The sequence below is a fragment of the Salmo salar genome, chromosome 26 (genome assembly GCF_965601325.2).
Source record: "Salmo salar chromosome 26, fSalSal1, whole genome shotgun sequence".
In the NCBI taxonomy this organism is placed as follows: domain Eukaryota; kingdom Metazoa; phylum Chordata; class Actinopteri; order Salmoniformes; family Salmonidae; genus Salmo; species Salmo salar.
The window spans coordinates 9870823-9898712 of record NC_138316.1 but is presented as its reverse complement, the minus strand read 5'-3'; the positions used below and the strand labels follow the sequence as shown (position 1 = coordinate 9898712).

General features: G+C 41.7%; 2 protein-coding genes across 6 annotated transcripts in view; both read left to right on the top strand.

The window, feature by feature from the left end:
- The window catches only part of LOC106587102 (protein kinase C and casein kinase II substrate protein 3), a 31485-nt gene extending 8712 nt beyond the window's left edge, over positions 1–22773 (top strand). For 2 of the 5 annotated variants that reach the window (XM_014175096.3, XM_014175095.3), the window contains 9 exons: positions 8418–8518; positions 9931–10087; positions 10373–10608; positions 13458–13613; positions 16376–16551; positions 17453–17573; positions 18737–18870; positions 19899–20059; positions 21495–22773. In XM_014175096.3, coding sequence (XP_014030571.1) covers positions 8465–8518; positions 9931–10087; positions 10373–10608; positions 13458–13613; positions 16376–16551; positions 17453–17573; positions 18737–18870; positions 19899–20059; positions 21495–21610 — 1311 coding nt within the window. In that variant the 5' untranslated portion in view covers positions 8418–8464 and the 3' untranslated portion in view covers positions 21611–22773. Of the gene's footprint in view, positions 1–7912; positions 7945–8417; positions 8519–9930; positions 10088–10372; positions 10609–13457; positions 13614–16375; positions 16552–17452; positions 17574–18736; positions 18871–19898; positions 20060–21494 lie in introns of all 5 variants that reach the window. The other 3 variants (XM_045708861.2, XM_014175097.3, XM_014175098.3) reach the window with 3 other exon arrangements.
- Positions 22774–22897: 124 nt separating this feature from the next.
- LOC106586982 (high choriolytic enzyme 1) lies at positions 22898–27116 on the top strand. Its single transcript, XM_082969924.1, is given in 2 exon segments — positions 22898–25870; positions 25946–27116. Coding segments are annotated over 2 exon segments (891 nt in total). The 5' UTR covers positions 22898–25365; the 3' UTR covers positions 26332–27116.
- Positions 27117–27890: the final 774 nt, after the last annotated feature.

Below are 27890 nucleotides of genomic sequence, written 5' to 3'. Positions count from 1 at the left end.
ACCAAACCATGAGGTCGAAGGTGTTGTCCGTTGAACTCTGAGACAATTGTGTTGAGGCAAAACAAATCTGCAGCATTGACGGTCATTGTGGCCTCCTTTCTTAAATGGAAGAAGTTTTCAACCACCAAGACTCTTCCTAGAGCTGGCCGCCTGGCCAAACTGAGCAATCGGGGGAGAAGGGCCTTGGTCTGGGTGGTGTTCAACAATCCAATGGTCTCTCTGACAGAGTTCCTCTGTGAAGATGGGAGAACCTTCCAGAAGGGCAATTATCTTTGCAGCACTCCACCAATCAGGCTTTTTAATGGTTGTGGCCAGATGGAAGCTGCTCTTCAGTAAAAGGCACATGACAGCCAGCTTGGAGTTTGCCAAATGGCATCTAAAGGCTCTGACCATGAGAAAGAAGACAATGCAGGAGTAGCTTCAGGACAAGTCTCTGAATGTCCTTGAGTGGCCCAGCCAGAGCCCGGACTTGAACCCGATCGGACATCTCTGAAGAGACCTGACAGAGCTTGACAGGATCTGCAGAGAATGGGAGGAACTCCCCAAATACAGAGTTATTTTTATTTAACTAGGCAAGTCAATTGAGAACAAATTCTTATTCACGATGATGGCCTAACCACTAGGCTAACTGCTTTGTTCAGGGGCAGAATGACTGATTTTTACCTTGTCTGCTCGGGGATTTGAGCCAGCGACCTTTCGGTTACTGGCCTAACGCTTTAACCACTAGGCTACCTGCCGCCCCATCAACAGGTGCCAAGCTTGTAGTGTCATACCCAATAAGACTCAAGGCTGTAATTGTTGCCAAAGGTGCTTCAATAAAGTACTGAGTAAAGGGTCTGAATACTTTGTGTGTGTGTGTGTGTGTGTGTGTATATATATGTGTATGTATATGTATGAATTTGAAATTTTTTATCCTTTTGCGTGTGTGAGGCTTGAGGAAAACAACTTAATCCATTTTAGAATCGGGCTGTAACGTAACAAAGTGCAAAAAGTCAAGGGGTCTGAATACTTTCCGAATGCACTGTATGTTGAAGAAATAAAACAAGGAAATTATTTTGAGGATTCTATGCTTGCTCAGACTTTGAACTGCACTTTCAGTGAAAATAATAGCTGCCCATGCTGCTCGTATACATTAATCAGATTAATGACTACAAGTTTCCAGTGTGGTTTATGAGCTCTTGGCTTCTCCTTTTTAATCTAAACCAATTTTGGAGGTAACAGGAGCCAATGTTCAGTTTCTTACTCTGTCAGCATGGATAACATCCCGAGGAGAGACGTATAACTTAATCTCTCCAGGTAGTGTTTCTAGCTCTAGGTTTTGTCATTTTATTAATCTAGCTGGAATGTTTGTCTCTAAGCAATGTAAGTAAACCAGTTCCACATGCTACGAGTTGTTCTCAAAGCCACATCTAAGGATGGGGGGGGTGAAAGCTTCCATAATGGGTTCTGAATGTGCTGCCATTTGGAATCCAGTTTCCCTCTATGCTGTTCAGTCCTTGGCCTACTGGCCCACAATTACTTGTTTCCAGCTCTGACTTGAGACGACTAGTGCCCTTTTCCATGAAGGGTTCAGCAGTGTTTGACCCAAATCCCTCTGACTGCTACACAAGATCTGCTGTCTTCTGTCAGCCATCCCTGTCAGCCATGCCCCCGCTGAGGATTTCATCTCCCAGAGATTTAAACAGAATAATTCCAGTTCAGCTAAGTGATCTGGATGAGCTGAGCATACTGCCTAAACAAAGTCGGTGACCGGTGGAACGTCAACATCCTCTGACACAGGGATGTTGTCCTTCTGAAGGCCTGCAGCACATGATCTGTTTCCTCTGGGTCTGTGTGGAAGTTTGTTGCTCAGCTCACACTTATGGTGGTTATGTGCTTTCAAGTGTCAAGGGTCTTCCTTAATGCTTGTCATGTACTTTGTTTTCCACAGCATTTAGGAAAACTCTGCATGGTGCTTTAAAGGTTTTTGTTAGACAATATACATTGAATAGAAAAGGCACTGTCAGGCAAGGACCTAATTGAATTCCACCTATTTTTGGGCTTGTTTTTCAATATTACATTTTTTAAATACAAAAAATAAAAATTGTATAGGTTTTAACAAATACTCAGATTGAGCATGTAATCTTTAGCAAAGGCTACATGCAAAGAGACCCAGATGTCATGGGTATGATTCTGCAGCGTGTCATGTTTACAGACTTAATCTTCTGTAGTGTGAATTGTGTGTACTCGAAGTGGTTGCGCTGCCTTTGTGATTTAAATATATCAGTATGGCAAAGCCATCTGTTCGATTTTCCCCCTCATGTTCCGTTAAAGGACACGAATATCCCTAGATTCCATACATTTATGGCATCTGTATAAAAACATGACATATTAGTATCTATTGAATCTGAGCCTCTGGCCCATCCAGAGACTAAATCTGTATCCGTATGTTGAATCCAGTGTGACCTAGATATTCAAGCTGCTGATATGTCTTACTTATGCCGTCAGCTGGTCATTGACTGGAGATGAGTGGTGTTTGACCCCTCCTTTACCCTCCCTACGAGCTGCTAGTTTTCCCCCATGGTTCAGGGCTTACATTACTTTACCCTGGGCTTCAATCACTTTTGTCATGCTGCATCCCTAACTTTTCCGTTCTTGAGATGGGTCAGAGATATTTACTTTTTCAATTAGCAGGCCTTGCTGAAGTGAGCCTCTCATAGATGTTCCTGTTTTGGCATGTTTGTGGAAAATGCCTCTCCTGCTAGCATACATTCTGCTGCCTGACAGCACTGCCCCACCTCTCCTAGCCAGCAGAAAGTTGAGGGATATTGAATGTCTGAACTGTCTCCCACAAAATGAGCCTCTTCATCCCAAGCAGTCCATCCATGATGATCTGTTAATATCAGTCCTGTGTGAACGTAAACAAGCAGCTTATCACACTAAAAGCTATGTCACACTAACTCTGTCTGACTGAGGTCTGGCAATTCTCACCAAGGGTATTCTATGGAAATTGTGCGTGGTGTAACATTTTCCATTTAACAGTAGCTCGATTCCCATCCAATTGTGCCCTTTCTCATGCAAATATTCTAGAAACCACAAAGAAAATATGTATGTTTCCACCGAATGGACTTGTTGAGGCTTAAAATCAGTGCGTGATGACGAAGCACGCACCATGTACTTTTTCACATCTGTTTTCATGTACCGAATAAAAATCAAGTTCCCTCTGTTCTCCGTGCATTTTCAACTCTACCGATTTTTAGTCTTGTCACAACGCAACAGTTTAAATAGAAAATGTGCCTGCTCTGATCTTGGCACCTGCGCTCTAGCCATCAGCTTGCAGGTAGGCTGTGCAGGTTGGCTAGTCAACTGATGAGATTATGGATAAGAGCGAGAATACTTTGGTCAGTCAGGCATCGGCGATCATGTCACCAGAATAGGACCCTCGATATTTATTGGAAAGCGGCATCAAGCTCATCACCTTGCACTTTCACCACTTAACTTCAGCTGTCTTGATTTTCTTTTTATATACAATATGACTTGCATGAACAATGTGGATGGAAATATGGTTAATGTCTATCATATTTGTATGTCCGATACCTGTATGAATTCAAAAAAGAATGGTGTAGCATATGTCCACTACATGCATATGTATGTGGACACATGCTCGTCGAACACCTCATTCTAAAATAATAGGCATTAATATGGAGTTGGTCCCCCATTTTCTGCTATAACAGCCTCCACTCTTCTGGTCAGGCTTTCCACTAGATGTTGGAACATTGCTGTGAGGACTTGCACCAATTCAGCCAAGAGCATTAGTGAGGTTGGCCTATTTAGGCCTGGCATTCCAATTCAGCCCAAATGTGTTCGATGGGGTTGAGGTCAGGGCTCTGTGCAGGCCAGTCTTGTTCTTCCACCTATCTCGCTTTGTGCACTGGAGCATTGTCATGCTTAAACAGGAAAGGGCCTGCCACGCAGTTGAAAGCACAGAATCCTCTAGAATGTAGTTAATGCTGTAGCATTTAAGATTTCCCTTGACTGGAAATGAGGGGCCTAGCCTGAATCATGAAAAACAGCCCCAGACCATTATTCCTCCTCCACCAAACTTTACAGTTAATGCTACCTTCCCCAATGCATAGTGTCATACTGGCATCCGCCTAACCCAGATTCATCCGTCGGACTGCCAGATGGTGAAGCGTGATTCATTACTCCAGAGAACGTGTTTCCATTGCTCCAGAGTCCAATGGCGGCGAGCTTGACACCACTCCAGCCGACGCTTGGCACTGCTCCATGGTGATCTTAGGCTTGTGTGTGGCTGCTCTGCCATGGAAACCCATTTCACGAAGCTCTTGATGAACAGTTCTTGTGCTGACGTTGCTTCCAGTGGCAGTTTGGAACTCGGTAGTGAGTGTTGCAACCACGCTTCAGCACTCGGCGTTCCCGTTCTGTGAGCTTCTATGGCCTACAACGGCTCAGCCATTGTTGCTCCAAGACGTTTTCACTTCACAATAACAGCACTTGACCGGGCATCTCTAGCAGGGCAGAATTTTGCCGAACTTACATGTTGGGAAGGTGGCATCCTGTGAAGTCACTGAGGTCTTCAGTAAGGCCATTTGACTGCCAATGTTTCTCGATGGAGATGGTATGGCTGTGCTGAATTTTTATACACCTGTCAACAACGGTGTGGCTGAAATGGCAAAATCCACTAATTTGAAGGGGTGTCAATATACTTTAAAAAAAAATCTAGTTAGATGTGTGGATTTTGAAAAACCTACAGTTTTTTATTTTATTTTTATTTATTTTTCCCGTCAAATCCTTTTTTGCAAAGTGACTTATTTTTCAATTTCCCTTGTGGGTTTTCAGACTTGATAGTAGGGCTGTCCCTGACTAAGAGATTTATTTATTATTATAATCTTTGTCGACCGAGAGTCATCTGTTCTTTTAGACCAATCGATTGGCTGAAATTTTAAAACGTGTATTTTTCTATATAGACACACACCCTGTTTGAATGAAATGTAACTATATGTAGGCTACTTTGCCTGATGCAATTAAAAATCAAAACACATTACTAAAAGACCATGATCAATATAGCTGAACCAGATGAAAAAATACTTTAACCAGGCACTGTACACCTGGCGAGCGAAGTCAGCTTGCATGCGCCCAAACCCTCTCCATATTTCCAATATACCACGGGCTAAGGGCTGTATCCAGACACTCTGCGTTGTGTCGTACAGAAGAACAGCTCTTAGCTGTGGTATATTGGCCATATACCATACCCCCTCATGCTTTTTATTGCTTAATTATATCTAAATGTACATTTATACAAATCTAAAAGTAACTTCTATTGTCATTACCAATATTTACAAACAGCCTACATAATCCTAATAAACACTGCAGGTAAAAAAATTATCCTATAAATCACATTGGCTATGCATTGCCTGTCTGAAAGGAACTTGAAACATTGTATCAACTATTAACTTGGATCCAGCCTGAAACTTGCTAGCGAACCTGCAGCATTGTATTAAAATATTATGGGCCCTCAGTTTCTGCCAGTGAGCTCCGGACAGACACACAGCTGTAGGCTATTTGTGCAAGGGATAAACGTAATCGGGTAGGCCTTTTTATTACAGTTCCACCGGATCAGTGCATGAAATGTTTTCCACTTGGTTATCAAAAGGGAGAAAGCTGGGAACATTTTTCAAATGGGCTACTTTGAGGAGCTATTGTCATTCTCAATGGATAAAAACTGATTTTGTTTAAAAAAAAAAAAAAATGTCAAGGGCAGGGTAGCCTAGTGGTTAGAGCGTTGGACTAGTAACCAAAAGGTTGCAAGATCGAATCCCCGAGCTGACATGGTACAAATCTGTCGTTCTGCCCCTGAACAAGGCATTTAACCCACTGTTCCTAGGCTGTCATTGAAAATAAGAATTATTCTAAACTGACTTGCCTAGTTAAATGAAGGTAAAAAAAATAGAAAGGCTAAGAGAATTTTATTTGATTGAGTTAAGACCTCCACAACAGTATCCGATCCACAAATGTACACATTTTATAAGCCTACTCAGATTGACAGGAGAGCTCCAAACAAATGACAAGTAATACATTGACAAATTGTAAATGGAATGAAACAAACCAAAACATCTTGTTTCTCATAAGTGTAGCCTAGGTTGTGCACTCTGCAAACAACTTGCCCACTCCTACAAGGACAAACGTAAGACTGTAATAATACTATATTGAATGCATTAACAGAAGTTACCTTAACCAAACATTAAATATTAGACATGGTGGTAATTGTGATACTTGTGTGCCATCCATGCAGCCTCCGCAATAGATTAGTCCACTCAGACAGGTGTCTCGTGTACCATTTTTATTATTTTTTTATATTTGCAACTGCTCGACTAAAAATCTTCTTTGACCAACTTCCTATCGACCAGTCGACACAATGGGGTCAGCCATACTTGATAGGGCGTTTTTATCAGTGCAAAGTCACACTGTATAGCCTTGGTAATGAATGTTCACCAGAATCCATAGTCTTCCTCAAATTGTTTGTCAAAGGAAGCCGTTTGACTTTGTATTAGCTAGTTGTGCCAATCAGGAACAGGACCGGGGAAGTGGACGTATAAGGAACTGGGGCCGGATTCACAAAACCTTAAGAAGAAACTTCTTAACTGCCATTTTTTCCCCCTTAACTATAGACTTAAGAAAGTTTTTAGCAAAGTTGCTATTCCTCAAAGTTATTGGAAATGTTCTTAAGATTTTTCCTAAGAAGAAATAGGATTCTTGAAAATAATGCTTCAGGATTTCTTCTTGGAAATGTACTTAACTTTAGGACAGCTAAACCCTTGTCTTGAGACGAATGGATACTTTTGTAACCATGAACGTTTTCTTGCGCCACAGACAGTTGGCTACCGGATAATAAACAACATCAAGAATACAAATTACTAGCTCATTATCTAGCTAGTAATTAACAATATATTACAATATTCTAGGAGTGTTAAATAGCTAGCGCTATCTCGTCAATTTCCGAAGAAGAACTTGGCTAATGTTAACATCATTGGCTATAATGTCTTTACACGTTTGCTAGCTAGCTTACTGGTCTTCCACCATCTCTATGATAGATGACACCTTCTCCTCCAGCTGTTCCACATGAATGGTCTCTCAGCTCCCTTCTTCTTAGCAGCCAACTTCTTTTTTACGGCGTCACTGTCCCTTGCCATACCCCAGATGGCAGAGACAGACTCGGCCACTCTGGCCCATCCTTTATTTTTGATCTCTGCAGTGACCCCGCAGTTATCAAGTCTCCTCCACAGCAACCTTTTCCTGGCTGCTATTTCCTCCATCGAGTCTATCTTTTCTTGGTTATCCATTTTTGATTTTGATTTAGCTAGTCTGATGGCTGTGTGAAATAACAAAATCTGATCATCCCTGTCACATAGGCTTATTGGTTTCAAGCACGTCAATGCCATATAAGATATTTACGAAGTTCCTAAGAACATTTTGAGGAATTGCATTTCCAAACTATCCTTTAAACTTCGTTTTTTTTTCGTTAAACTTCTTACGTTTTTTCGCAAGTAATGTTTTGTGTATCCGGCCCCAGAACTCTGTACCGGGTTCATTTTGAGTTGGAAATTAATTTACCTAGCTTATTGGCTTTTTAAAAATGAATCTAGATTTTTTTTTGTTTTATTTTAATATTGAATTATCTTATCATGCAACGAATGTTTTTTTTATTTTCAAGCATATGAGTGTACTAGAGCTCAAGGGATGTGTCAGGGTGCTTTGCTCTTGAGAAACATATTAGATATCAGCTATTTGGTTGACTTGCAATTAATATGACTGAATGTAAGTGTGCTGCTGGGTAGACCTGGATGACAGGGCATTGTTATCTTAAGAGCCCCAGCCCCACTCAGCCTGGCTAAAACAAGTCTCTCTGCCTCAGCTCAATCCTCTCAGACAGATGGACACTCAGAGGTGAGACCTGCTCTGCTTATTTCTCTCCCCTCACCCTAAGGGATTACTGGATTACACCTTCAGGGTAGACTCATTAGCTCTGTGAGGTGACGCTATGGGGCCTTTTCTACAGATTAAGGATGTGACGTAATATCTTGTGACTGGATACGTCATGTGTGGTGCTGTGGATCACTTGGTCAGAAAATGCATGAAACTTAGCAGGGTCAGGGTGAAAGGTGGGAAATTAGAAATATTCTCTCTTAGTTTTCTTTTTCTGCCCAGCCACTGCTTTGGTATTAACCCCATGGATGCTTGCCAAGTAGGGCAGCTGTTTACTTGTCTCTTGTGATGACATGGTAGTTGCTACTGTTGCTTTTGGCAATTTTCCAGCATTTTTCTCTTGAATTTGACTCCCAGAAGTTTGAGTGGGTTGCACATAACTATATCCAGCTACGTAGGCCATCTACAGTCAGTCTTACATGTTCTCTCTTCAGTTGAACAGATTGCCGCCATCATTCCGTGCTGTAAAGGTGATCCCAAAATGTCTTCCAATGGAGACCTGCGAGACGTCGGGAGCTGCGAAAGCTTCTGGGAGGTAAGCTAAAAACTTCACCCCCAGGGCTGCCAACCCTGTGGAACTGACCATTCTTTGTGTGGAAGTCGGACTACCACAGGACTGCCCCTTCAGGTAGCCTTCCATCGTTTTCATGGAGGGCTCCTTTTCAGGAGAAACACTACAGGGCAACACTCGTAATGAGTCCCTGCTGATTATACATTTCCATGTCCTGGCTGTAAGGGGTTCCTCATCCCGTTGGCTCCTCTTCTCCCCCACCTCATCAGGCCTGCCCCATCAAGTTATCACTTGCTCTGAGGAAAACTAGCAGCAGTAGTCACCTACTCTGTGCATTAGAGTTCAGTGGTTGATTATGTGATGTAATGTCTCTCTCTCCCTGGTGTCATGACTATCCTGACAGTGAATCAAGACTCATCAGCTAGGCAAATGTTTGAAGATAGCCAGACCTCTCTCCCACAGAAGAGTGGAAGGGGGGCTCTGCTGGTCTTGACACCTAAACACTGGGTCGTAAATTTAGAGAACTTTCTCTTGCCCTGCAGTATTGGGAAAGAAATCCCTTTTGTCTACAGAAGACCTTTGCCGCCAACAATTCTAACGGCCAAAGAATGAACTTTGGAACAATATTCATAAGATAGGAATGTTAAGAAAGGTCCATGGGGAACTAAAGAATAATCCTGTGATATGGTTTATTATTTTGTGATGGTATGACAAAGTAACTAACTCTGAAAGTGTACGGCCTGATGGAACGCCCCTGTTTTGACCAGAGTGCTTAAATGGACTAGCTAATGAAATTTACATTAGACCAGCCAACATACAGCGCAAACTGAGTGTTGACAAATGGATAGAAACTCTCAAACTCAACACGGGTGAAGATCACCTAGGAGACAAAAAATATTCAGTCTGCAGAATTTGACCAAAGACACAAGGGGAAAGAACAGATCCCTCTTAGAATAGTTTCTTCAGATGCGCTAATGGTTATCTAACAATCACTCCACTACCAAAAGACATTGTGACCTCTGGACAACCAGAGCCTTACATCGAGCCACTACCGATAGACGTATCCATCGAGTTAAACAGAGAGACGGATACGTGTGAATATATTGCATTTCTAATCCGAATTAGCCGTGGTTAGCGTGCTAAGTATTCTGGTTATGGTGAGCGTAGTTTCCAAATGTATGTACGATAAGTTGACTCTCTTTCCCCACCCCCTTTCCATTGTGTAACAAGCCATCATATTGTGTATTCTGTGTTATTTATTTAGTAAATAAATAAAAAGCCAATTTGTGTTTAGCTGATTTCATCACTAAGGTTAAGGTTCTTGCACATATCAAGCACTATGCAACGTTCAGAATGAGACTGATATGCGGTTTATGTGACTGTTCTCCATATGTAGCAGATCTTTCTTGAACAAGTGTATGTCCATCTTTACTTAGCCGGGGCACTACAAGAGGACGGTGAAGCGTATCGACGATGGACACAAGCTGTGCAACGAGCTAGTCGGCTGCTTCACGGAGCGGGCCAAGATTGAGAAGGGCTATTCCCAGCAGCTGAGTGACTGGGCCAAGAAGTGGAGGGGCGTGGTGGAGAAAGGTGAGTTGGCCTGGTAGTGGAGGGACTCATTCGACGTGGCCACCCCCAAAAGAGCCTGTAGTAAAGCTCATATACTGACTCAACCTTCTCATTCTCACCCTGCCAGTGCCTGTACATAAAACGGATGTGACACCCTTCCCAAAGATATAGGTCATCATTTACTGGTTGGATAATGACTTCACCCTCATTGAATGACTTGGAGCCAAGTGTTATTGGAGTGAAATGTGTCCATTAACCCTGTGAAGGTTGTCCCTTATCCGAAATGTGTCCATTATTCCCCTGAAGGGCCTCAGTATGGCACCCTGGAGAAGGCGTGGCATGCCTTCATGAATGCCGCTGATAGGCTGAGTGAGATCCACATGGAGCTGAAGGAGCACCTGGCTGTGGAGGACAGCGAGAAGATCCGTAACTGGCAGAAAGATGCCTTCCACAAGCAGATGATCGGAGGGTTCCGGGAGACAAAGGATGCAGATGAAGGATTCCGCAAGGCACAGAAACCCTGGGTCCGGAAACTGAAAGACGTGAGCGTTGCTCTTATTTTATTTTAACCAGTTTAATGTTCAGACATCAACCCTGAATGACCAATAATAGATTAGTAGTATACATTGTGTTTAGTATTGTTTGGTATTTTATTAGGATCCCCATTAGCTGTTGTGAATGCAGAAGCCACTCTTCCTGGGGTCCACACAAAACATGAAACATGACATAACACAGAAAATGTGTTGCTAGTCTTGTGTGGCGCAGTTGGTAAAACATGAATCTTGCAACGCCAGATTTGTAGGTTTGATTCCCACGGGATACCAGTATGAAAAATCTATGCATTTGCTACTGTACGTTGCGCTGGATAAGAGCAGCTGATAAATGACTGAAAATGTAACAATATACAAGAAAAGCTCAATGACAGAACTACATACATTGTAAAATGGCACACAGCCTACATACACTATATATACAAAAGTATGTGGACACCATTCAAATTAGTAGATTTGGCAATTTCGGTCACACCCAGGTGTATAAAATGGAGCACACATCCATGCAATCTCCATAGACAAACATTGGCAGTAGAATGGCCTTACTGAAGAGCTCATTGACTTTCAATGTGGCACCGTCATAGGATGCCAACTTTCCAACAAGTCAATTTGTCAAATTTCTGCCCCAGTCAACTGTAAGTGGTGTTATTGTGAAGTGGAAACGGCTCAGAAATAGGCACACAATGGCCTCCCTGGTGGCGCAGTGGTCTAAGGCACTGCATCGCTGTGCCACCAGAGATTCTGGGTTCGAGCCCAGGCTCTGTTGCAGCCAGCCGCGACCAGGAGGCCCATGGGGCGGCGCACAATTGGCCCTGCGTCGTCCGGGTTGGGGAGGGTTTGGCCGGCAGGGATATCCTTGTCTCATCGCGCGCTAGCGACTCCTGTGGCGGGCCGGGCACTGTGCACGCTGACCATGTCGCTAGGTGTACGGTGTTTCCTCCGACACATTGGTGCGGCTGGCTTCCGGGTTGGATGTGCATTGTGTCAAGAAGCAGAGCGGCTTGGTTGTGTTTCGGAGGACGCATGGCTCTCGACCTTCGCCTTTCCCGAGTCCGTATGGGAGTTGCAGCGACGAGACAAGACTAACTACTACCAATTGGGTACATGAAATTGGGGAGAAAAAAGGGGTAAAATAAAAAAAGAAATACGCACACAAGCTCACAGAACGGGACCGTTGAGTGCTGAAGCACGTAAAAATTGTCTGTCCTCGGTTGCAACACTCACTTCCGAACTGCCTCTGGAAGCAACATCGGCGCAAGAACTGTTTGTCGGGAGCTTAATGAAATGGGTTTTCATGGCAGAGCAGACACTGACCCAAGCCTAAGATCACTATGCTCAATGCCAAGTGTCGGCTGGAGTGGTGTAAAGCTGTGATGTAAAGCTTGCTGCCATTTGGACTCTGGAGTAATGGAAACGCGTTCTCTGGAGTGATGAATCACACTTCACCATCTGGCAGTCAGACAGATGAATCTGTGTTTGGCGGATGCCAGGAGAACACCCCAATGCATAGTGCCAACTGTAAAGTTTGGGGGAGGAGGAATAATGGTCTGGGTCTGTTTTTCATGCTTCTGGCTAGGCCCCTTAGTTGCAGTGAAGGGAAATCTTAACGCTACAGCATACAATGACGCTGAAAAGACAATTCTAGAAAGACAATTCTTTGCTTCCAACTTTGTGGCAACAGTTTGGGGAAGGACGTTTCCTGTTTCAGCATGCCAATGCCCCCGTGCACAAAGTAAGGTCCATTCAGATATGGCTTGTCAAGATCGGTGTGTGGATGAACTTGACTGGCCTGCACAGAGCCCTGACCTCAACCCCATCAAACACCTTTGGGATGAATTGGAACGCCAACTGCGAGCCAGGCCTAATTGCCCAACATCAGTGGCCAACCTAATGCTCTTGTGGCTGAAAATAAGCAAGTCCCCGCAGCAATGTTCCAACTTCTTGTGGAAAGCCTTCCCAGAAGAGTGGAGGCTGCTATTGCAGCAAAGGGGGGACCAACTCCCTATTAATGTCTGATTTTGGATTGAGATGTTTGAAGATCAAGTGTCCACATAGTTCTGGTCATGTAGTGTATCAATACATAAACCCAAAATATCTGGGTCAAATAGGGGATAGGCGTTGTGCCGCAAGGTGTTGCTTTATCTGTTTTCTGAAACCAGAATTGCTGTTAATTTGAGGAATATGAGATGGAAGTTCCATGCAATAATGGCTCTATATAATACTGTACGCTTTGTTAAATTTGTTCTGGATTTGGGGACTGTGGAAAGACCCTTGGTGGCATGTCGGGTGGGCTAGGTGTGTGTCTCAGAGCTGTGTGTCAGTTGACTACACAAACAATTTAGAATTTTCAACACATTGACTGCGTCACTACTTTTTATAAGAAACAATCTCGACTCTTAGCCAAGAGAGACTGGCATGCATAGTATTTATATTATCCATCTGATTACAATGAAGAGCAAGACATGCTGCTCTGTTCCGGCCCAGCTGCAGCTTAACTAGGTCTTTCTTTGCAGCACTTGACCACATGATGGACAGTAATCAAGATAATAATACAAAATTACAGCCTGCAGGACATGCTTTTTGGAGTGCGGTGTCAAAGCAAAGCTGAATATTATTATGGACAGACCTCTCCCCATCTTTACAACCATAGAATCTATATGTTTTGACAATGACAGTTTTACATTCTAAGGTAATGCCAAGTAATTTTGTCTCCTTGACTTGTTCAACAGCCACACTATTAATTACCAGATTTAGCTGAGGTCTAGGGAATGATTTGTACCAAATACAATGTAGATGTGGGGTTGGCGATGATTGTAAATAGAGAAATTCCTCTGTCCAAGGTGGAGTCGTCTAAGAAGAGTTACCACCAGGCCCGTAAAGAGGAGAAGACTGCTTTGACTCGCGAGACCCATGCCAAGGCTGACCCCACCAAGTCACCGGAAGAGGTCCGTAAATTTACAGACCGTGTCGAGAAATGCAACCAGGAATCAGAGAAGGTACTGAAACTCCACCGATCATATGTGAACAATAAGTATTCAGCTAGGTAGTCATCAGTTTGCGTTACGTTTGTTAGTTAAGAGGCTTGTGAGGTCATTGAGGTTTTTTCTTACACGCTGTACTTTAGCTGGAATCCTGATACTTTTGAACCTACTGTTAACCCATGAACACAAGTAACAAGCCAAACTCGTGCGCATTCAATGTTATTTGTACCAGCCTTTTGGGCTCCCGAGTGGCGCAGCGGTCTAAGGCACTGCATCTCCGTGCTAGTGGCATCACTACAGACACCCTGGTTCGAGTCCAGGCTGTATCACAACCGGCCGTGATTGGGAGTCCCATAGGGCGGCGCACAATTGGCCCAGCGTCGTCCGGGTTTGGCCGGTGTAGGCCGTCATTGTAAATAAGAATTTGTTCTTAACTGACTTGCCTAGTTACATATAGGATCAGCTAATTGTCCAGTCTAAATAGCAGATGTGTTGGTGGAATTGGTTCAGTGCAGTTACAAAGCTTTGTTTTAGTTGGTGTGCTGTCTACAGGCAGCCTGTAGTCAAGTGTCAAATTGTGGGTGGGGACGCACATACCGATGTGCCTTTTTTAAACATGACTGTTTGGCGTGCTGAGGCGTGTCCAGTGGCAGCAACAAGCAGAAAGACTGGCAGCTGTTTTTGACAGTCTGGATCTGTGGAGACTGTTACTGTTTGTCTCCCATGTCTAAACTATAATGAGCTGTAGGAAGTGCACAGTAAGGTCCCATTGATGTTGATTTGATAATCAAAGCTTTACTATAAACAAAGCTCTGCCTAATTTAGAATGTAGGGATAGTTTGTAATTTATACAGTAAATCCTGAAAAACTGGATTTATGTCTGTTTACTTGCCCACAGCTAATCTCTTGTGACTACACCCCATAAGCACTCTGTCTGCTCAGGGAGGGCAGGCTCTTTCTCTCAGATTACCAACATGCCAAACAACATTAGCTAGGTCAAAGCCAAGTGCTTCCTGGCATCTGACGTTTTTTTAAAATGTATAAATATTTAAAATGGTATAACAGGGCAAAATATATAAATGTACACTACCATTCAAAAGTTTGGTATCACTTACAAATGAGCTTTTCTTTCAAAAACAGGGATTTTTTTTTTGTCCATTTTAAAATAACATCAAATTGATCAGAAATACAGTGTAGACATTGTTAATGACTATTGTTACTGGAAACGGCACATTTTCTTTAATGGAATATTTACGTAGGCCCATTATCAGCAATCATCACTCCTGTGTTCCAAAGGCATGTTGTGTTAGCTAATCCAAGTTTATAATTTTTAAAGGGCTAATTGATCATTAGAAAACCCTTTTGTAATCATGTTAGCACAGCCGAAAACTGTTGTCCTGATTTAAAGAATAATAAAACTGGCCTTCAGAATACTTGAGTATCTGGAGCATCAGCATTTGTGGGTTTGATTAAAGGCTCAAAATGACTAGTAACAAAGAACTCGTCAGTCTATTCTTGTTCTGAGAAATGAAGGCTATTCCATGCGAGAAATTGACAAGAAACTGAAGATCTCATACAATGCTTTGTTACAACTCCCTACACAGAACAGCGCAAGCTGGCTCTAACCAGAATAGAAAGAGTGGGAGTTCCCAGTGCACAACTGAGCAAGAGGACAAGTACATTAGTGTCTAGTTTGAGAAACAGATGCCTCACAAGTCCTCAACTGGCAGCTTCATGAAATGGTACCCGCAAAGCACCAGTCTCAATGTCAACAGTGAAGAGGCGGCTCTGGGATGTTGGCCTTCTAGGCAAAGTTGCAAAGGAAAAAGCCATATCTCAGACTGGCCAATAAAAAGAAAAGATTAAGATGGGGGAAAAAGAACACAGACACTGGACAGAGGAACTCTGTCTAGAAGGTCAGCATCCCGGAGTCGCCTCTTCACTGTTGACGTTGAAACTGGTGTTTTGTGGGTACTATTTAATGTAACTGCCAGTTGAGGACTTGTGAGGCGTCTTTTTCTCAAACTAGACACTCTAATTAACTTGTCCTTTGCTCAGTTGTGCACCGGGGCCTACCACTCCTATTCTGGTTAGACAGTTTGCGCTGTTCTGTGAAGGGAGTAGTAAAAAGCGTTGTACGGGATCTTCAGTTTCTTGGCCATTTCTCACATGGAATAGCCATTTCTCAGAACAAGAATAGACTGATGAGTTTCAGAAATGTATTTGTTTCTGGCCATTTTTAGCCTGTAATCGAACCCACAAATGCTGATGCTCCAGATACTCAACTAGTCTAAAGAAGGCCAGTTTTATTGTTCTTTAAATCAGGACAACAGTTTTCAGCTGTGCTAACATAATTGCAAAAGGCTTTTCTAATGATCAATTAGCCTTTTAAAATGATAAACTTGGATTAGCTAACACAACGTGCCATTGGAACACAGGAGTGATGGTTGCTGATAATGGGCCTCTGTACGCCTATGTAGATATTCCATTAAAAATCAGCCGTTTCCAGCTACAATAGTCATTTACAACATTAACAATGTCTACACTGTATTTCTGATCAATTTTACGTTATTTTAATGGACAATTTTTTTTTTTGCTTTTCTTTCAAAAACAAGGACATTTCTAAGTGACCCCAGACTTTTGACCGGTAGTGTATATGGCTAATGCGTTTTTACCGTTTACTCCGATTTTTTTTATTTTGCACTTAAAGATGGTGATGCTGTGATCTGTGTCTGAAGCCAGAGTTCTAGTTAGTTGTGTCTGATTTTTAACTCCAGGCAAAGGAGCGCTATGAGAAGGCTTTGGAGGAGCTGAACCGCTGTAACCCACGCTACATGGAGGACATGGAGCAGGTGTTTGAGATCACCCAGGAGGCCGAGAAGAACAGGCTGTGCTTCTTCAAGGAGGTCCTGCTGGACATCCACACACACTTGGACCTCTCTAGCAAGGATGGGTATGACAATCACACATTCTGCTGACTAGTGCCTCTACCCTTGTCCTGTGAAATATCTTGAGTAAAGTGAGGTCATCTTTTTTTTTTTTCTTCTTTTCTGGATACATCTATTAATGGTTAACAACGTATCTTGGTTCATAGATTTATTTATAAGAAATATATATTCCATTTATCTTGACTTGGGCACTGGACATTTGCTACTTACAGGTATGATGAGACATCAGTCATGTTTTACAGTTGCATAGATTGAAAAGTGAACTTTGAGTGTGGGCATCTAATAGTGCAAATACTTTGTAGAATTAGCCTACATTTCTGTTCAACAGTATGTGTACACAAGGAGTGAATGTTCAACTGCTGGTGTTGTCCATTAACTAGCAGTCTTTCATATCAGGTCCTTACTCTATTTAGACAAGGGCCAGGTGACCATGTCACTGTTGATGGTTGGGCTGAACAAATATTCAGTGGAATTTGGCCACATTCTTATAGCTTGGTATTACCAGCGATTGAGATAAACCTAGCGTAGTACGGTAAGGGTTGATCTATGGGTTTGACTGGATAAAGTCCACCAATCCCACAACAAAAACAACCTCAGTCACACATTCCAATAGAAAGCTAAATAAAAAAATATTATGGTGATTTCAGTTTTATTTGTGGACCTCTGCATGTCCTCCCATTTAAAAAAAATGGTTTAAAGTATTTTATGTTCCTATAATGAAATGTTTTTTGAAGTGTGTGTGCTTTCATTTTGCCACATACGCCTGTTATCCTTTGTATTCATACCCAAGATGTTCACATTACATAGTTGTCGTTAGTTCAACACGTGTGGCTGCGATCTTGCTCATTGACCACAGTATTGTGTTGAGAATGTGACTCCAGTGATTAAGAGGAATTTGTCCCTTAGATTCAAGGTCCTGTACCATGACCTGGGCCAGACCATCACTGCAGCCAATGACAGCGAAGACCTGAGGTGGTGGAGGAACACCCATGGGCCTGGCATGAGCATGAACTGGCCACAGTTTGAGGTAAAGGACATTTTTTTTCGGTCTAACCTTTTTTATGGAAACAATTGTCTATTGACTGAGGGCACATGAGTTACAATACAAATTGCATACCATAAGCTTCTAATAAATGTTGCCTGTGTTTACTGATTTGTCAAATAGTGTATATATGAAACCCAAATGATCTGGTAAAGAAACGTTGTAAAAGGTGTTCACTGTTCATTTAAATAATAAATCTTCTCCATAGAGCCATATTGTGCTCTTGCTTGAACTGTTGGTAAATTCCAAATGGGGATGACATTGAATGGGCCCTTGTGTAACATGTGGACCTGAGTGGGTTCTGGAATGCTGGAGTGCTTTCTTAGAGCTAAAGCCTGCTCTGACCCACCCCACACACGGCCCGAGGTTCGTAAGCCAGGCCATTAAAACTGCTCCTCATTCACCACCTTCACTCTACTGCACATGCAGGAGGCTACAAAATGCAATTTTTGTGTTTTGTGGAAAATTACAGCTACTGTGAACCAAAAATCCTGTACTTCATAATGATCCATTTAAAGCTGGCGATGGCTGGCACACAGGAGCATGTTGATCTGGAAACCGGCATTGGTTTACAGTTCCAGGCAAAGCCACTGTGAAGCTTGTGGAGAGTGAGAATGAGGCAGCTCTCCTGTCTCCTTAGGAATCCTTTGGCATTCCCACTGGTTTCCCCGGACACAGGGGCCCTTTGTCCTGGCTGGGGAGCAACACAACTCTCTGTAGTGGCTCCAGCACAAGGCTTCAAAAGCGCTCTGGTTATTTAGTATCCTCCCAACGATGATGCCTCAACATGTGACTGGCGAAACTGAGGATACAGTTAACACCGTCTTTTTAATTTTTTATCCACTTTTCATTGGATGGTGATTTTTGGTTTAGCTTACAGTTCTGTGAGGTGGCTGTTCTTTTTGTGGTGTTTGGGTGTGGTTTTGATTGACTACATTGATGATACATTTTATTAAAAAAAATTTAAACACACAATATGCCAGATGAATACAATAGATATTTCACTCAGTGTGAGAGATGTTGAAAATAAACTATACTATTTGGAAGAAGCCTCTGTATGTGTGAGAAAATGGGATGTTAAAAACATAAAATAGTTCCATGCTTTTTTAAAGTGTATTTTATTAACAGTTGTTTGTTTGTTTGTCCAGGAGTGGTCCCCTGAGTCAAACCGCTCCATCTCCAACCAGAAGGCGAGGAACAGCCGGGCGGGGGACGTGGTCACCCTGACCAACATTGTCCCTTCGAGCGAGGAAGCACCCCAGACCCCTCAGGAGACCACCAGGTAACTGTGCTCTCAGGTCATTTGCAGGTCACAATCACAGTAGCTTCTGTACCAAATTAGAGATGACTCTTTGTCTGACTGCACCACTATTCATGACTTGTCTTCTCAGCTTTAGGGCAGTTACTAAACAATGTTAACATGTGTCATTCATCTTCTATAATACAATAGTTGCCTTGTGCATGGAGCAGGAAAGACCGGGAATAATAGTTGTGGAGGAGAGTATCTTGTTTTTCTGACTCACTGTTACCATGGTACAATGGATGTTTATGAGGAGTACATGTTTTATTTGTAAAAAAAAATGTTTATGACTTTGGTACATGAGGCAGAGTTTATTTTTCGAAAACATGACAAACAAAAGGATGACAGTTATTATTGTGTTTAACTCCCTGTTGGTTTGCTCCAAAGCTGGTTTGCTCCGGAGACGTATACTGTACCTCTGAGGTGTTTAGAATACAATTATTCCAGCTTTTGAAAAACTGTTTGGCTTCCGCTACTGTATTTGTCTTGTGTTCTTAGTAACCGTGGTCCCCCAAGGAGTTAACTTCCTGTATCCACAGAGAGCTGCAGCCTCTAATTAGTGTTTGTACTAGTGCTGAGTCAGAGGACTTGTCTTTTTTGCCTCTTTTTTTTTTCTTTTCTTGTTGCATTTAACCTCCATATTCAGTTAATATACATACACCAGTCACAGATGTTCATCTGAATGTGTGAGCACTGCGATCAAATGAAGGTATATTGATGTAGTGTCACCTTTCATAGGTCCCCCCCCGCCCCCAACAAGTTCTGTGGTCGCTACCACCCTCTGGTTAGTTATTGCTACAGTGACATGAGAATACACGGCCCGTTTTTATAAGACATTGTTGTTTTGATTTCTGGTTTCAGCCTCTATGTGTAGTTTGGAAGAGAATATTACATGTTCAGTGTTTTTTTCTTCATACCATCCTTGTGTGACTACTCAAAGTAATAGATTTGTTTAGCTTTTTTTTGCCTAGGGATACTAACCCTCTGCTCTTTTCCTTTCCTGTCAATAGAGGGGTTAAAGACTACTCATCAGACTGGTCTGACGAAGACATCCCCAAAAAGGTCATCGCTGCTAATGGGGTGGAGGAGGAAGAGAAGGTAGCAGGTGTACGAGTTAGAGCACTGTATGATTATACTGGGCAGGAGGCGGATGAGCTGAGCTTTAAAGCAGGTATTAATCCCTACTAATGCTTATTAATGTCACCGGACATCGACACACACACACACACACACACTCGGACCAATGTATGCATGGCAGCCACAGCTCACTTTGGTCCTAATGCACACTTTGTCTTGCTAAACTAGTGGCATGGATATTAATTCACCGTTTGTTCATTTGGTCTAGAAACATGATTTTTTTTTTTTTTTTAAGAGAAACAGTAGGAGAATTAATACAAGTGTGATTTGCACAACATGAGCATCAGATTTGAAGACACTGTGCAGTAATATTATTTGAATCCTACCACTTACCTGATTTAGTTATGGAAAGGATATGTATCGTACAGGATCAGCCTTGGTTCCCTTTGGTCTGATTTTATTTACACACATATCCTTGATTATTTCGTAGGATGTCCTGTTTGAAACATTATTGTATTTACAGCTTTGGGTGAAGTTACGCATCTTCATTCTGGATGTTTAACACTCAAAATAGCTATGGAACTAATAAGAAGGCAATAAATGTTGCCAAACGAAATGATTATCAAATAATCATTTTTAAACTCCTACAACTCGTCAACACTGCAGGTAAGTGTTGCAATTGATGGTCATGACGATTATGTTTTGTGCAATGTGTGTGAATGAACCTTGAACTGAACCATACTTGTAATTTGTCAAGAGACTTAACAAAAGTCAGTTATTTTATCCTAGATGATTCCTGCCAGCTATAAGGCACAGGGTAACATTGTCCATTATTTTGATTAGCAGTTAATTCCCATCATCACGACGACCCTAGAGGGCCCTTTGTTACGCTAGTGAAAATAAAACTGCCGTTAAGGCAGTGCCAGGCCCCTCTGATTGGTGGGGTCACACTCAAGTCTCCCTCCCAGTGGAGCTTAAACTAGTCTAAGCCCACATCAGAGCCCAGTCTAACTGGGCGCCAATGTGCTTGTCTATCTCCTAGATTAGTGGATATCTACACAGAGGGGGGTCGTACACCCTTGGATTTGGAGTGGATACTGGATAATAGGAGTTGAAGTGCCAATGTAGAGCGACCTTAGTGCACTGTGGCCTTGCTTTTGGTCTACTTTGGTTCCAGTCTTGAGGGATCACAAAAGGCCAAATCATTTGAGGCAGGGGTTAGCGATTCTTTGGAGGAATAAGCCCTCACACTGAGCTTTTGCTTTCTAGAAGAGCACCTCAGATTAAACTAAGAGGTGATATAGCTAGATGTCAATAATTTAGTCATTTCAACCATTTGGATATGGTGAGAACACGATGTACACAGGTAATTATGCTGCCACCTTATGGTGGTCCCTGTAATAAAACAGATTCAGTACATTACAACAGGTGGTGTCCGTGGAATATTCCAGATATACATGGGACTGGAAGAAAGTGTGAGTTATTATTCAAGCATGGTCCGCTGTGCTTTCTGCTCTCTCATCACTCAGGTGAAGAGCTAATGAAGATGGGTGAGGAGGACGAGCAGGGCTGGTGCAAAGGCCAGCTGGCCAACGGAGAGGTGGGCCTTTACCCTGCTAACTACGTCCAGGTCGTCACATCCTGATGACCCGCCCCCTTCCTGGGCAATAATGCAGCCAATGGTACTACAGAGGACAGACGACATGAGAATTACTGACAGCAACACCAGCACAACCAGTCCCCCGTCCCCCCTCCGTCCCCCCAGAAGACTGGATGTGCTTGGGGTTGAAGTCACGACAGCTGTTGCTCTTCATTTCAAGTATAATGAAACAAGATTTTTTTTTTTTTTAAACTGATGTTTCCTTAACAAACTACTAGAGGATTAATAACAACAATGGAGGTCATCATCCCATGGACTTTATCCTCAGTCTTCGTGAGAGACATAACCAGTACAGTGCCTTCGAAAAGGATACCAGGGAAGGATGTTTGCAGAGTGCTCCTCTGCCATGTGATTGGCAGCACTCGGCAGTGGATTAGGCTGGGTGACGATATGAGCGACCCCTGGAGGACAGGATGGTACATAGCAAGTTAACTGATCACGAATGCCTCTGCAAGGATGCGGAAATGATCTCTCTTCAGTTGTGCATCAAAACGTTTGACATTTCAGTAGCTTTCACTCAAAGCACAATTCACTTCAAGTATTTAAGATGAGATGGTATGCACAGTTTTTTTTTCACTTGTTACTTGCAGTTTCTTTACGGTATGTTGTGTACTTCACGTGTTCATTTTCCCGACTATGTTTAGTATGTAGATACACTTAATATTTGTAATGGTATGTTTGGGATAGTTAGTAGATTAAGGTTATAGTGCATTCAAACCCACGTTGGTTTGCTGTGCACGCTTAGTTTTTTTTAATTTTGGTAAAATAGCCATACTTATGTGAGGTGAGGGATATGAGAGTAATTCCATATCGCCTATTTCGCTACCAATTTTTTTTGTATTCCAAATTTTACCTACAGTCAGACTTATTTGCATTTTAATTTATTTTTCTTGTTTAAATAATTTTAAATATAATTTTTTGCATATGAACTAAACCAGGGGAGAGTTAAGACTTGTGTAAGTTGATTTAAACCTGTGGAACGAAGTGAGATGCAAGGTGTGTACAGCTATGAGAGTGTTTTGAGGGCAATGGAAATATTTCTGTCTCCACGGCTCTGCGCTCACTGTGAACATGGGTTTTACATGAAACTTCTGTAACAAGCTAATCTATGTACATTTCAGAAATTAAACATTTGAATCAAATCCCAATCCACCAGCTGAATTATTTTCACTTTTCGTCCTGAGAGGATAATCAGGTAGTATTGTTGAATGGATTCTTATGCTTGGAAATGAGTTGAGTGAACCACACAACCATCTTATGTCTAGAGATGAATATAAAATGTGTCTTATGAAATTAATATCACAAATTTTCTCATTACGTATCTTAAGGTTACTTTTTAAAACCGGTGTCCAGCCATGCATTTGTGAACCATGCCCTGTGAGAAACATAATGGTGATTTACTGTAAACCAGTGAACAAACAAGCCATAAAATTACTCCAGTATATATCTGTCACATGGGAATAACAATATTGGAACTTCCTGGATATTATTCTGCACATTTCTAGTAGGTAGTAAATCTAAATTTGCACTGATAATGACCTTAAATCCCTGACATTCCCAGGAGTGGTGTACAGAACCATTTCTATAGAATACATTTCCTTCAGTGTAGTGACTGAGTTGCTTTGCAATAACATTGGACTTGGGCGTTCGTTTGTTGAACCAAAACACAATGAGAACAAAGACAGCGTTTACAGTAATGATGGTTATTGTATGTAAACGAATTGTGAAATCATTTTATTGTAAGCGATGTATGTAGTGAAGTTGATGTTTGAATGTTAAAGTTGAAAAACTTGAATATGAATGTAGAAATAGTGAGAACCGCATTAACTAAACCATCGTTTTCATACATACTGAGTATACGCAATGTTAACACCTGTTCTCTCCATGACATAGACTGACCAGGTGATGTTAAATCCACTCAATAAGTGTAGATGAAGGGGAGGAGACAGGTTAAAGAAGGATTTTTAAGCCTTGAGACAATTGAGACCTGGATTGTGTGTGTGTGTGCCATTGAGGGTGAATGGGCAAGATAATGTTAGTGATTTTGAATGAGTTATGGTAGTAGGTGCCAGGCGCACCGGTTTGTGTTAAGAGCTGCAACGCTCAACAGTTTCCCATATGTATCAAGAATGGTCCACCACCCAAAGGACATCCAGCCAACTTGACACAACTGTGGCAAGCATTGAAATCAACATGGGCCAGCATCCCTGTGCAACACTTTTGACACCTTGTAGAGTCCATGCCCCAACAAATTGAGGCTGTTCTGAGGGCAAAGTAAGGTATTCCTAATATTTAGTATACTTGGTGTACATGGCAATTTAGAGGAAAGTTATTGTTTTGGAGCATATCTGCAGACCTTTCTATTTTGGCTGCACGTGTTCAAGTCTGAGAAGAGTGTTGTTGATGATAAAGTGTCATAAATCATTGTTTTGGATTGCCTATGCTATCTAAATCATAAAGCAGGATCGATTTATGGTTTTGCTATGTTTATTCTGTAACCAAAACATTGATATTGTCAAAGAATAGTTTTATTTGGTGAAGTATCTATTCATCAAATGGATTATGGCATTGACAAAATTATCTGTTAACCCCAGAGATCAGGGTCAAATGCATATCTTTGCGGTGCACCTGATTTAGCTTGGAGTTTGCAATGTTGGTACTCTATTCCATTGGAACTTTTCTTCGGGGCAAAAATGTGTCCAGTCAAATATTTTAAAGTATTTGACAATTGTATTTGACCCAGGTTTGGCTAACCATAATTAGGTTTGAAATAATCATTTGATCTCCCCTATCTTGGGAGGCTACAGTAGCCTGCACCTTACCGGATGTTTTGACTGCTGAGTGGTTATCTACCTAGCTTCCAAGGAACCATCACAATCTCGCACGTTTTAAACATTTTTATATCAGTATCACGTGATCCATTATCTCGAACGAATTAGTTGATGGTTAAGCTTTAATAGATAATACATTTCTACTTTGCGGCATATGTGTATAAAAGCAGAGGAGATCCTGCTTCACTTCACCTGCAGTTTTTCCTACATCAGGTAAGTGCTGAACTGCTCTTTCTAGAAGGACGATGCGAGTTCCATATTACCCACACTATACTTTTAATGGTACTTGACTGACTTTTTACAATGTTCTTTTTTTTTGTTCAACATTGGAGGTATTGGATGTGTACGACTTTATTTTGACATTTGATTATCTGAATAATATTGCATAGTTGAACTCTTTAATGTTTTAAGAGACATTGTATAAAATTAGCATGTTTTCTTTCCTCTCTTAGATTAAGAGGGAAAACACTTGGACCAGAGCATCTTCATGCTTTGCCATACCTCAGCACTGCTATGTGCAGTAAACTGTCATCCTCTGGTGGTAAGATATAAATATTATGACTGCTTCCGTTGCCATACTAAATAAATTACATGAGAGTGATTTTTTTAAATTTATTGTAATTATGTATTATCTTGTTTTTGCAGGCTTTGAATGAGGTGACAACTGGAAATGAGGACATGGACACCTCAGGGTAGTCCATGAATCCCATTTTCTTATGAGAAGACAAGCCAAGATAACATCTGAAACATTAATTCAACCTGCTACATGAATCAGTTATTGTACGATGATTATTCTAGATTGCCTTTAATGTTTTTGTCTTTGGTACAGATACGTTTGACAGTGATCTTGACGTCTCCGACGTAACTGAGGCAGCCGACGAAAACGTAGGTAAGATCTTGCTTTAAAGAATGTGTATCAAATCTATTGGATCTTGTGTACACTATGCTGTCCATAGCACAGACATATGTTTTTACTCTAATTTCTATTTACCATTATTTCCTACCATAGGCATTGACAGACATGATACACTCATCCTATTTGGAGATATTGCTATGGAAACTGGGATTCGGAATGCTTCTCCATGCACGGCTGGAGATTGCTAGTGGCCCAAAAGCAAGAATGGGGTTGTGCCTGTGTATATCTCCTCTTTGTATAGTAAGTGTATTTTTGAATTAATTTTGTATAGTGGCCATTCACGCCTAACTTTCATTATGGTCGCCTTACTGCTGTCTATTTTAAAGGGTCCTAAATTCAGTGCGGTGAAAATCGTCTTATTCATTCTTTACAGCTTTAGAGGAGCAAGATATCATCATGAAAGGACTGATCTCCTTCCACCTATCTACCTGCATCCAGTATGTGTGGTGGAAATGGGTGTGTTACAAGTAGACGTTCAAGTGAAAAGGGAATTCGTATAATGCAGTTTTGTCTCCAGTCGTTGTCTTTCCTAACACAATACTGTTAATATGAGACACAATACTCAAAGATGAGACTGCCTGTGTGCTTTGCACCTGTCTCTAAGGTGCTGGTCATATTTGGGACGTCGAGGTGGTCAACAGCGTGGCTGTGTCCATCATGGTACGGTCCAGCATGAAGTCCTGCATGCTCTGGGCTTCCACCATGAGCAGAACTGTGGCGACCGGGACAATGATGTCACAGAGAACATCAGCAGAGGTTGCTTATGTATTTCTATTGTCAGACTGACAATACTAATGGCTTATCACAGTGAAAAATCTCTCTCTAAATCTCTCCTTTTAGGCAAGGAACACAAGTTCAGAAAGGTGGAAACCAATAACTTGATGACTCCGTATGACTACACCTATGTGATGCACTATGGAAGGTCAGCTTCTAGGACTATTTGTATTTATTCAAGCTAAAATAAACCTTCAATCTCCCACCTACAGGTATGCCACAGTTGTACATGTACTATGCAATGATATGTCTTCCAGGTATGCGTTCTCTAAAGATTATGGTAAGCTGCCAACTACCATTCCAAAGCCAGACTGTAATGTTCAGATCGGAGGGGCCCGATAGCTGAGTCGCCTGGACATCGTGAGGGTCAACAGGTTGTACTACTGCAGTGCGTATTGGGCTTTATTTTAATATATCTTACAATAGAAAATACATGTTTTCTTTCAATCATGCATTTCATAACATGAGAATAAATGTTTGTTTTTGTCAACACTGCTGATGATGCTGTGTGCCATTTTTTTTTGTATTTTTTTTTTTGTATTTTCACCCCAATAGGAGGACACTTGAATAAATGAGTTTAGAAGGCTAGGTCAGATATTTCAACCAACAACTATTTGAAATAAAATCAAATACCAGCTAATCAATTAGCTTCTGGATGAGGTCAAATTCACTTCGCACAATACTCATCACATTGTGTTGTGGATGCTTCACGACCCAGTTGGTTGCGATTATTCTCTCACCCAAATGTAAACTTTTTTTGGTGTCATTTTGACACTGTTATTGTAGATATTATTTTGGGTGATTGTTGAGACGTTCAGTACTCATTGTTCTATTGCATTGGTTGTGTGGTTAATGTAACTTCATATCCCATGTTTCCCCCATTTATTAGCATTCAGAATCTTGACAGTTACTGTACTGTATCTAGCTGCATTCATATTTGCTCAATAAAAGCTCACTGTATATATGCCAAGTGACAGTGTATTTGTTCCACTAGGTGGCATCTGAATCTCATGTAGAGTACATACATTATTTCTTTCATGTTTCCATTAACGTATAGAATTCCTTACCATTTGGACAGATTTTGCGGCTTCCCCTACACCCCCAGTCAAACTAGTGACTTTTCTACTAAAAGATAAGCATGAAATGAGTAAGGTAATATAGTGAATGCATACCACACACACACACACACACAAAAATTAGTGTCAGACATGAATAAGCCAAACATACAACAAATCTAGAATCCGTACATCCAAGCATCCAGAAATATACTGAAACATGTCTGCCTCATCTTCCAAGAGTTGAAACCGTTCCCTAGAGAACCAGCCACCTCCAGGTAAATCACACTGTCGGTATCTGTCAGTGACTCACTGGTGCCATCACCAACCTGATAATTGGCTTTGTCAAAGCTTTGTCTCACATTCGGCGACTGGTTTAGGGGGAGGCTGCAAATAAAAAGGGGAAACGAGTCGAAGTACTGTACCCATACAGGACTATTTACACCTAGAAGAACAGGGACAGTATATAGAAAACATTGCAACAAATACAATTGGCCTTTTTTTTATGTGCAGCATCTACAAATTGTATGGGCTGGTATACTATCTAATGTTCCTCCACCGTAGATTTCTTTTTAGAGACAGGTATGTGCTCGTTCAGTAGATTGGACACAAAATGTGATATTGTATAATCATGGCAAATGAAATGTGGTTGTGTTACTGCTGTAAGCCATGGCAGGAAGCTTTGGAGT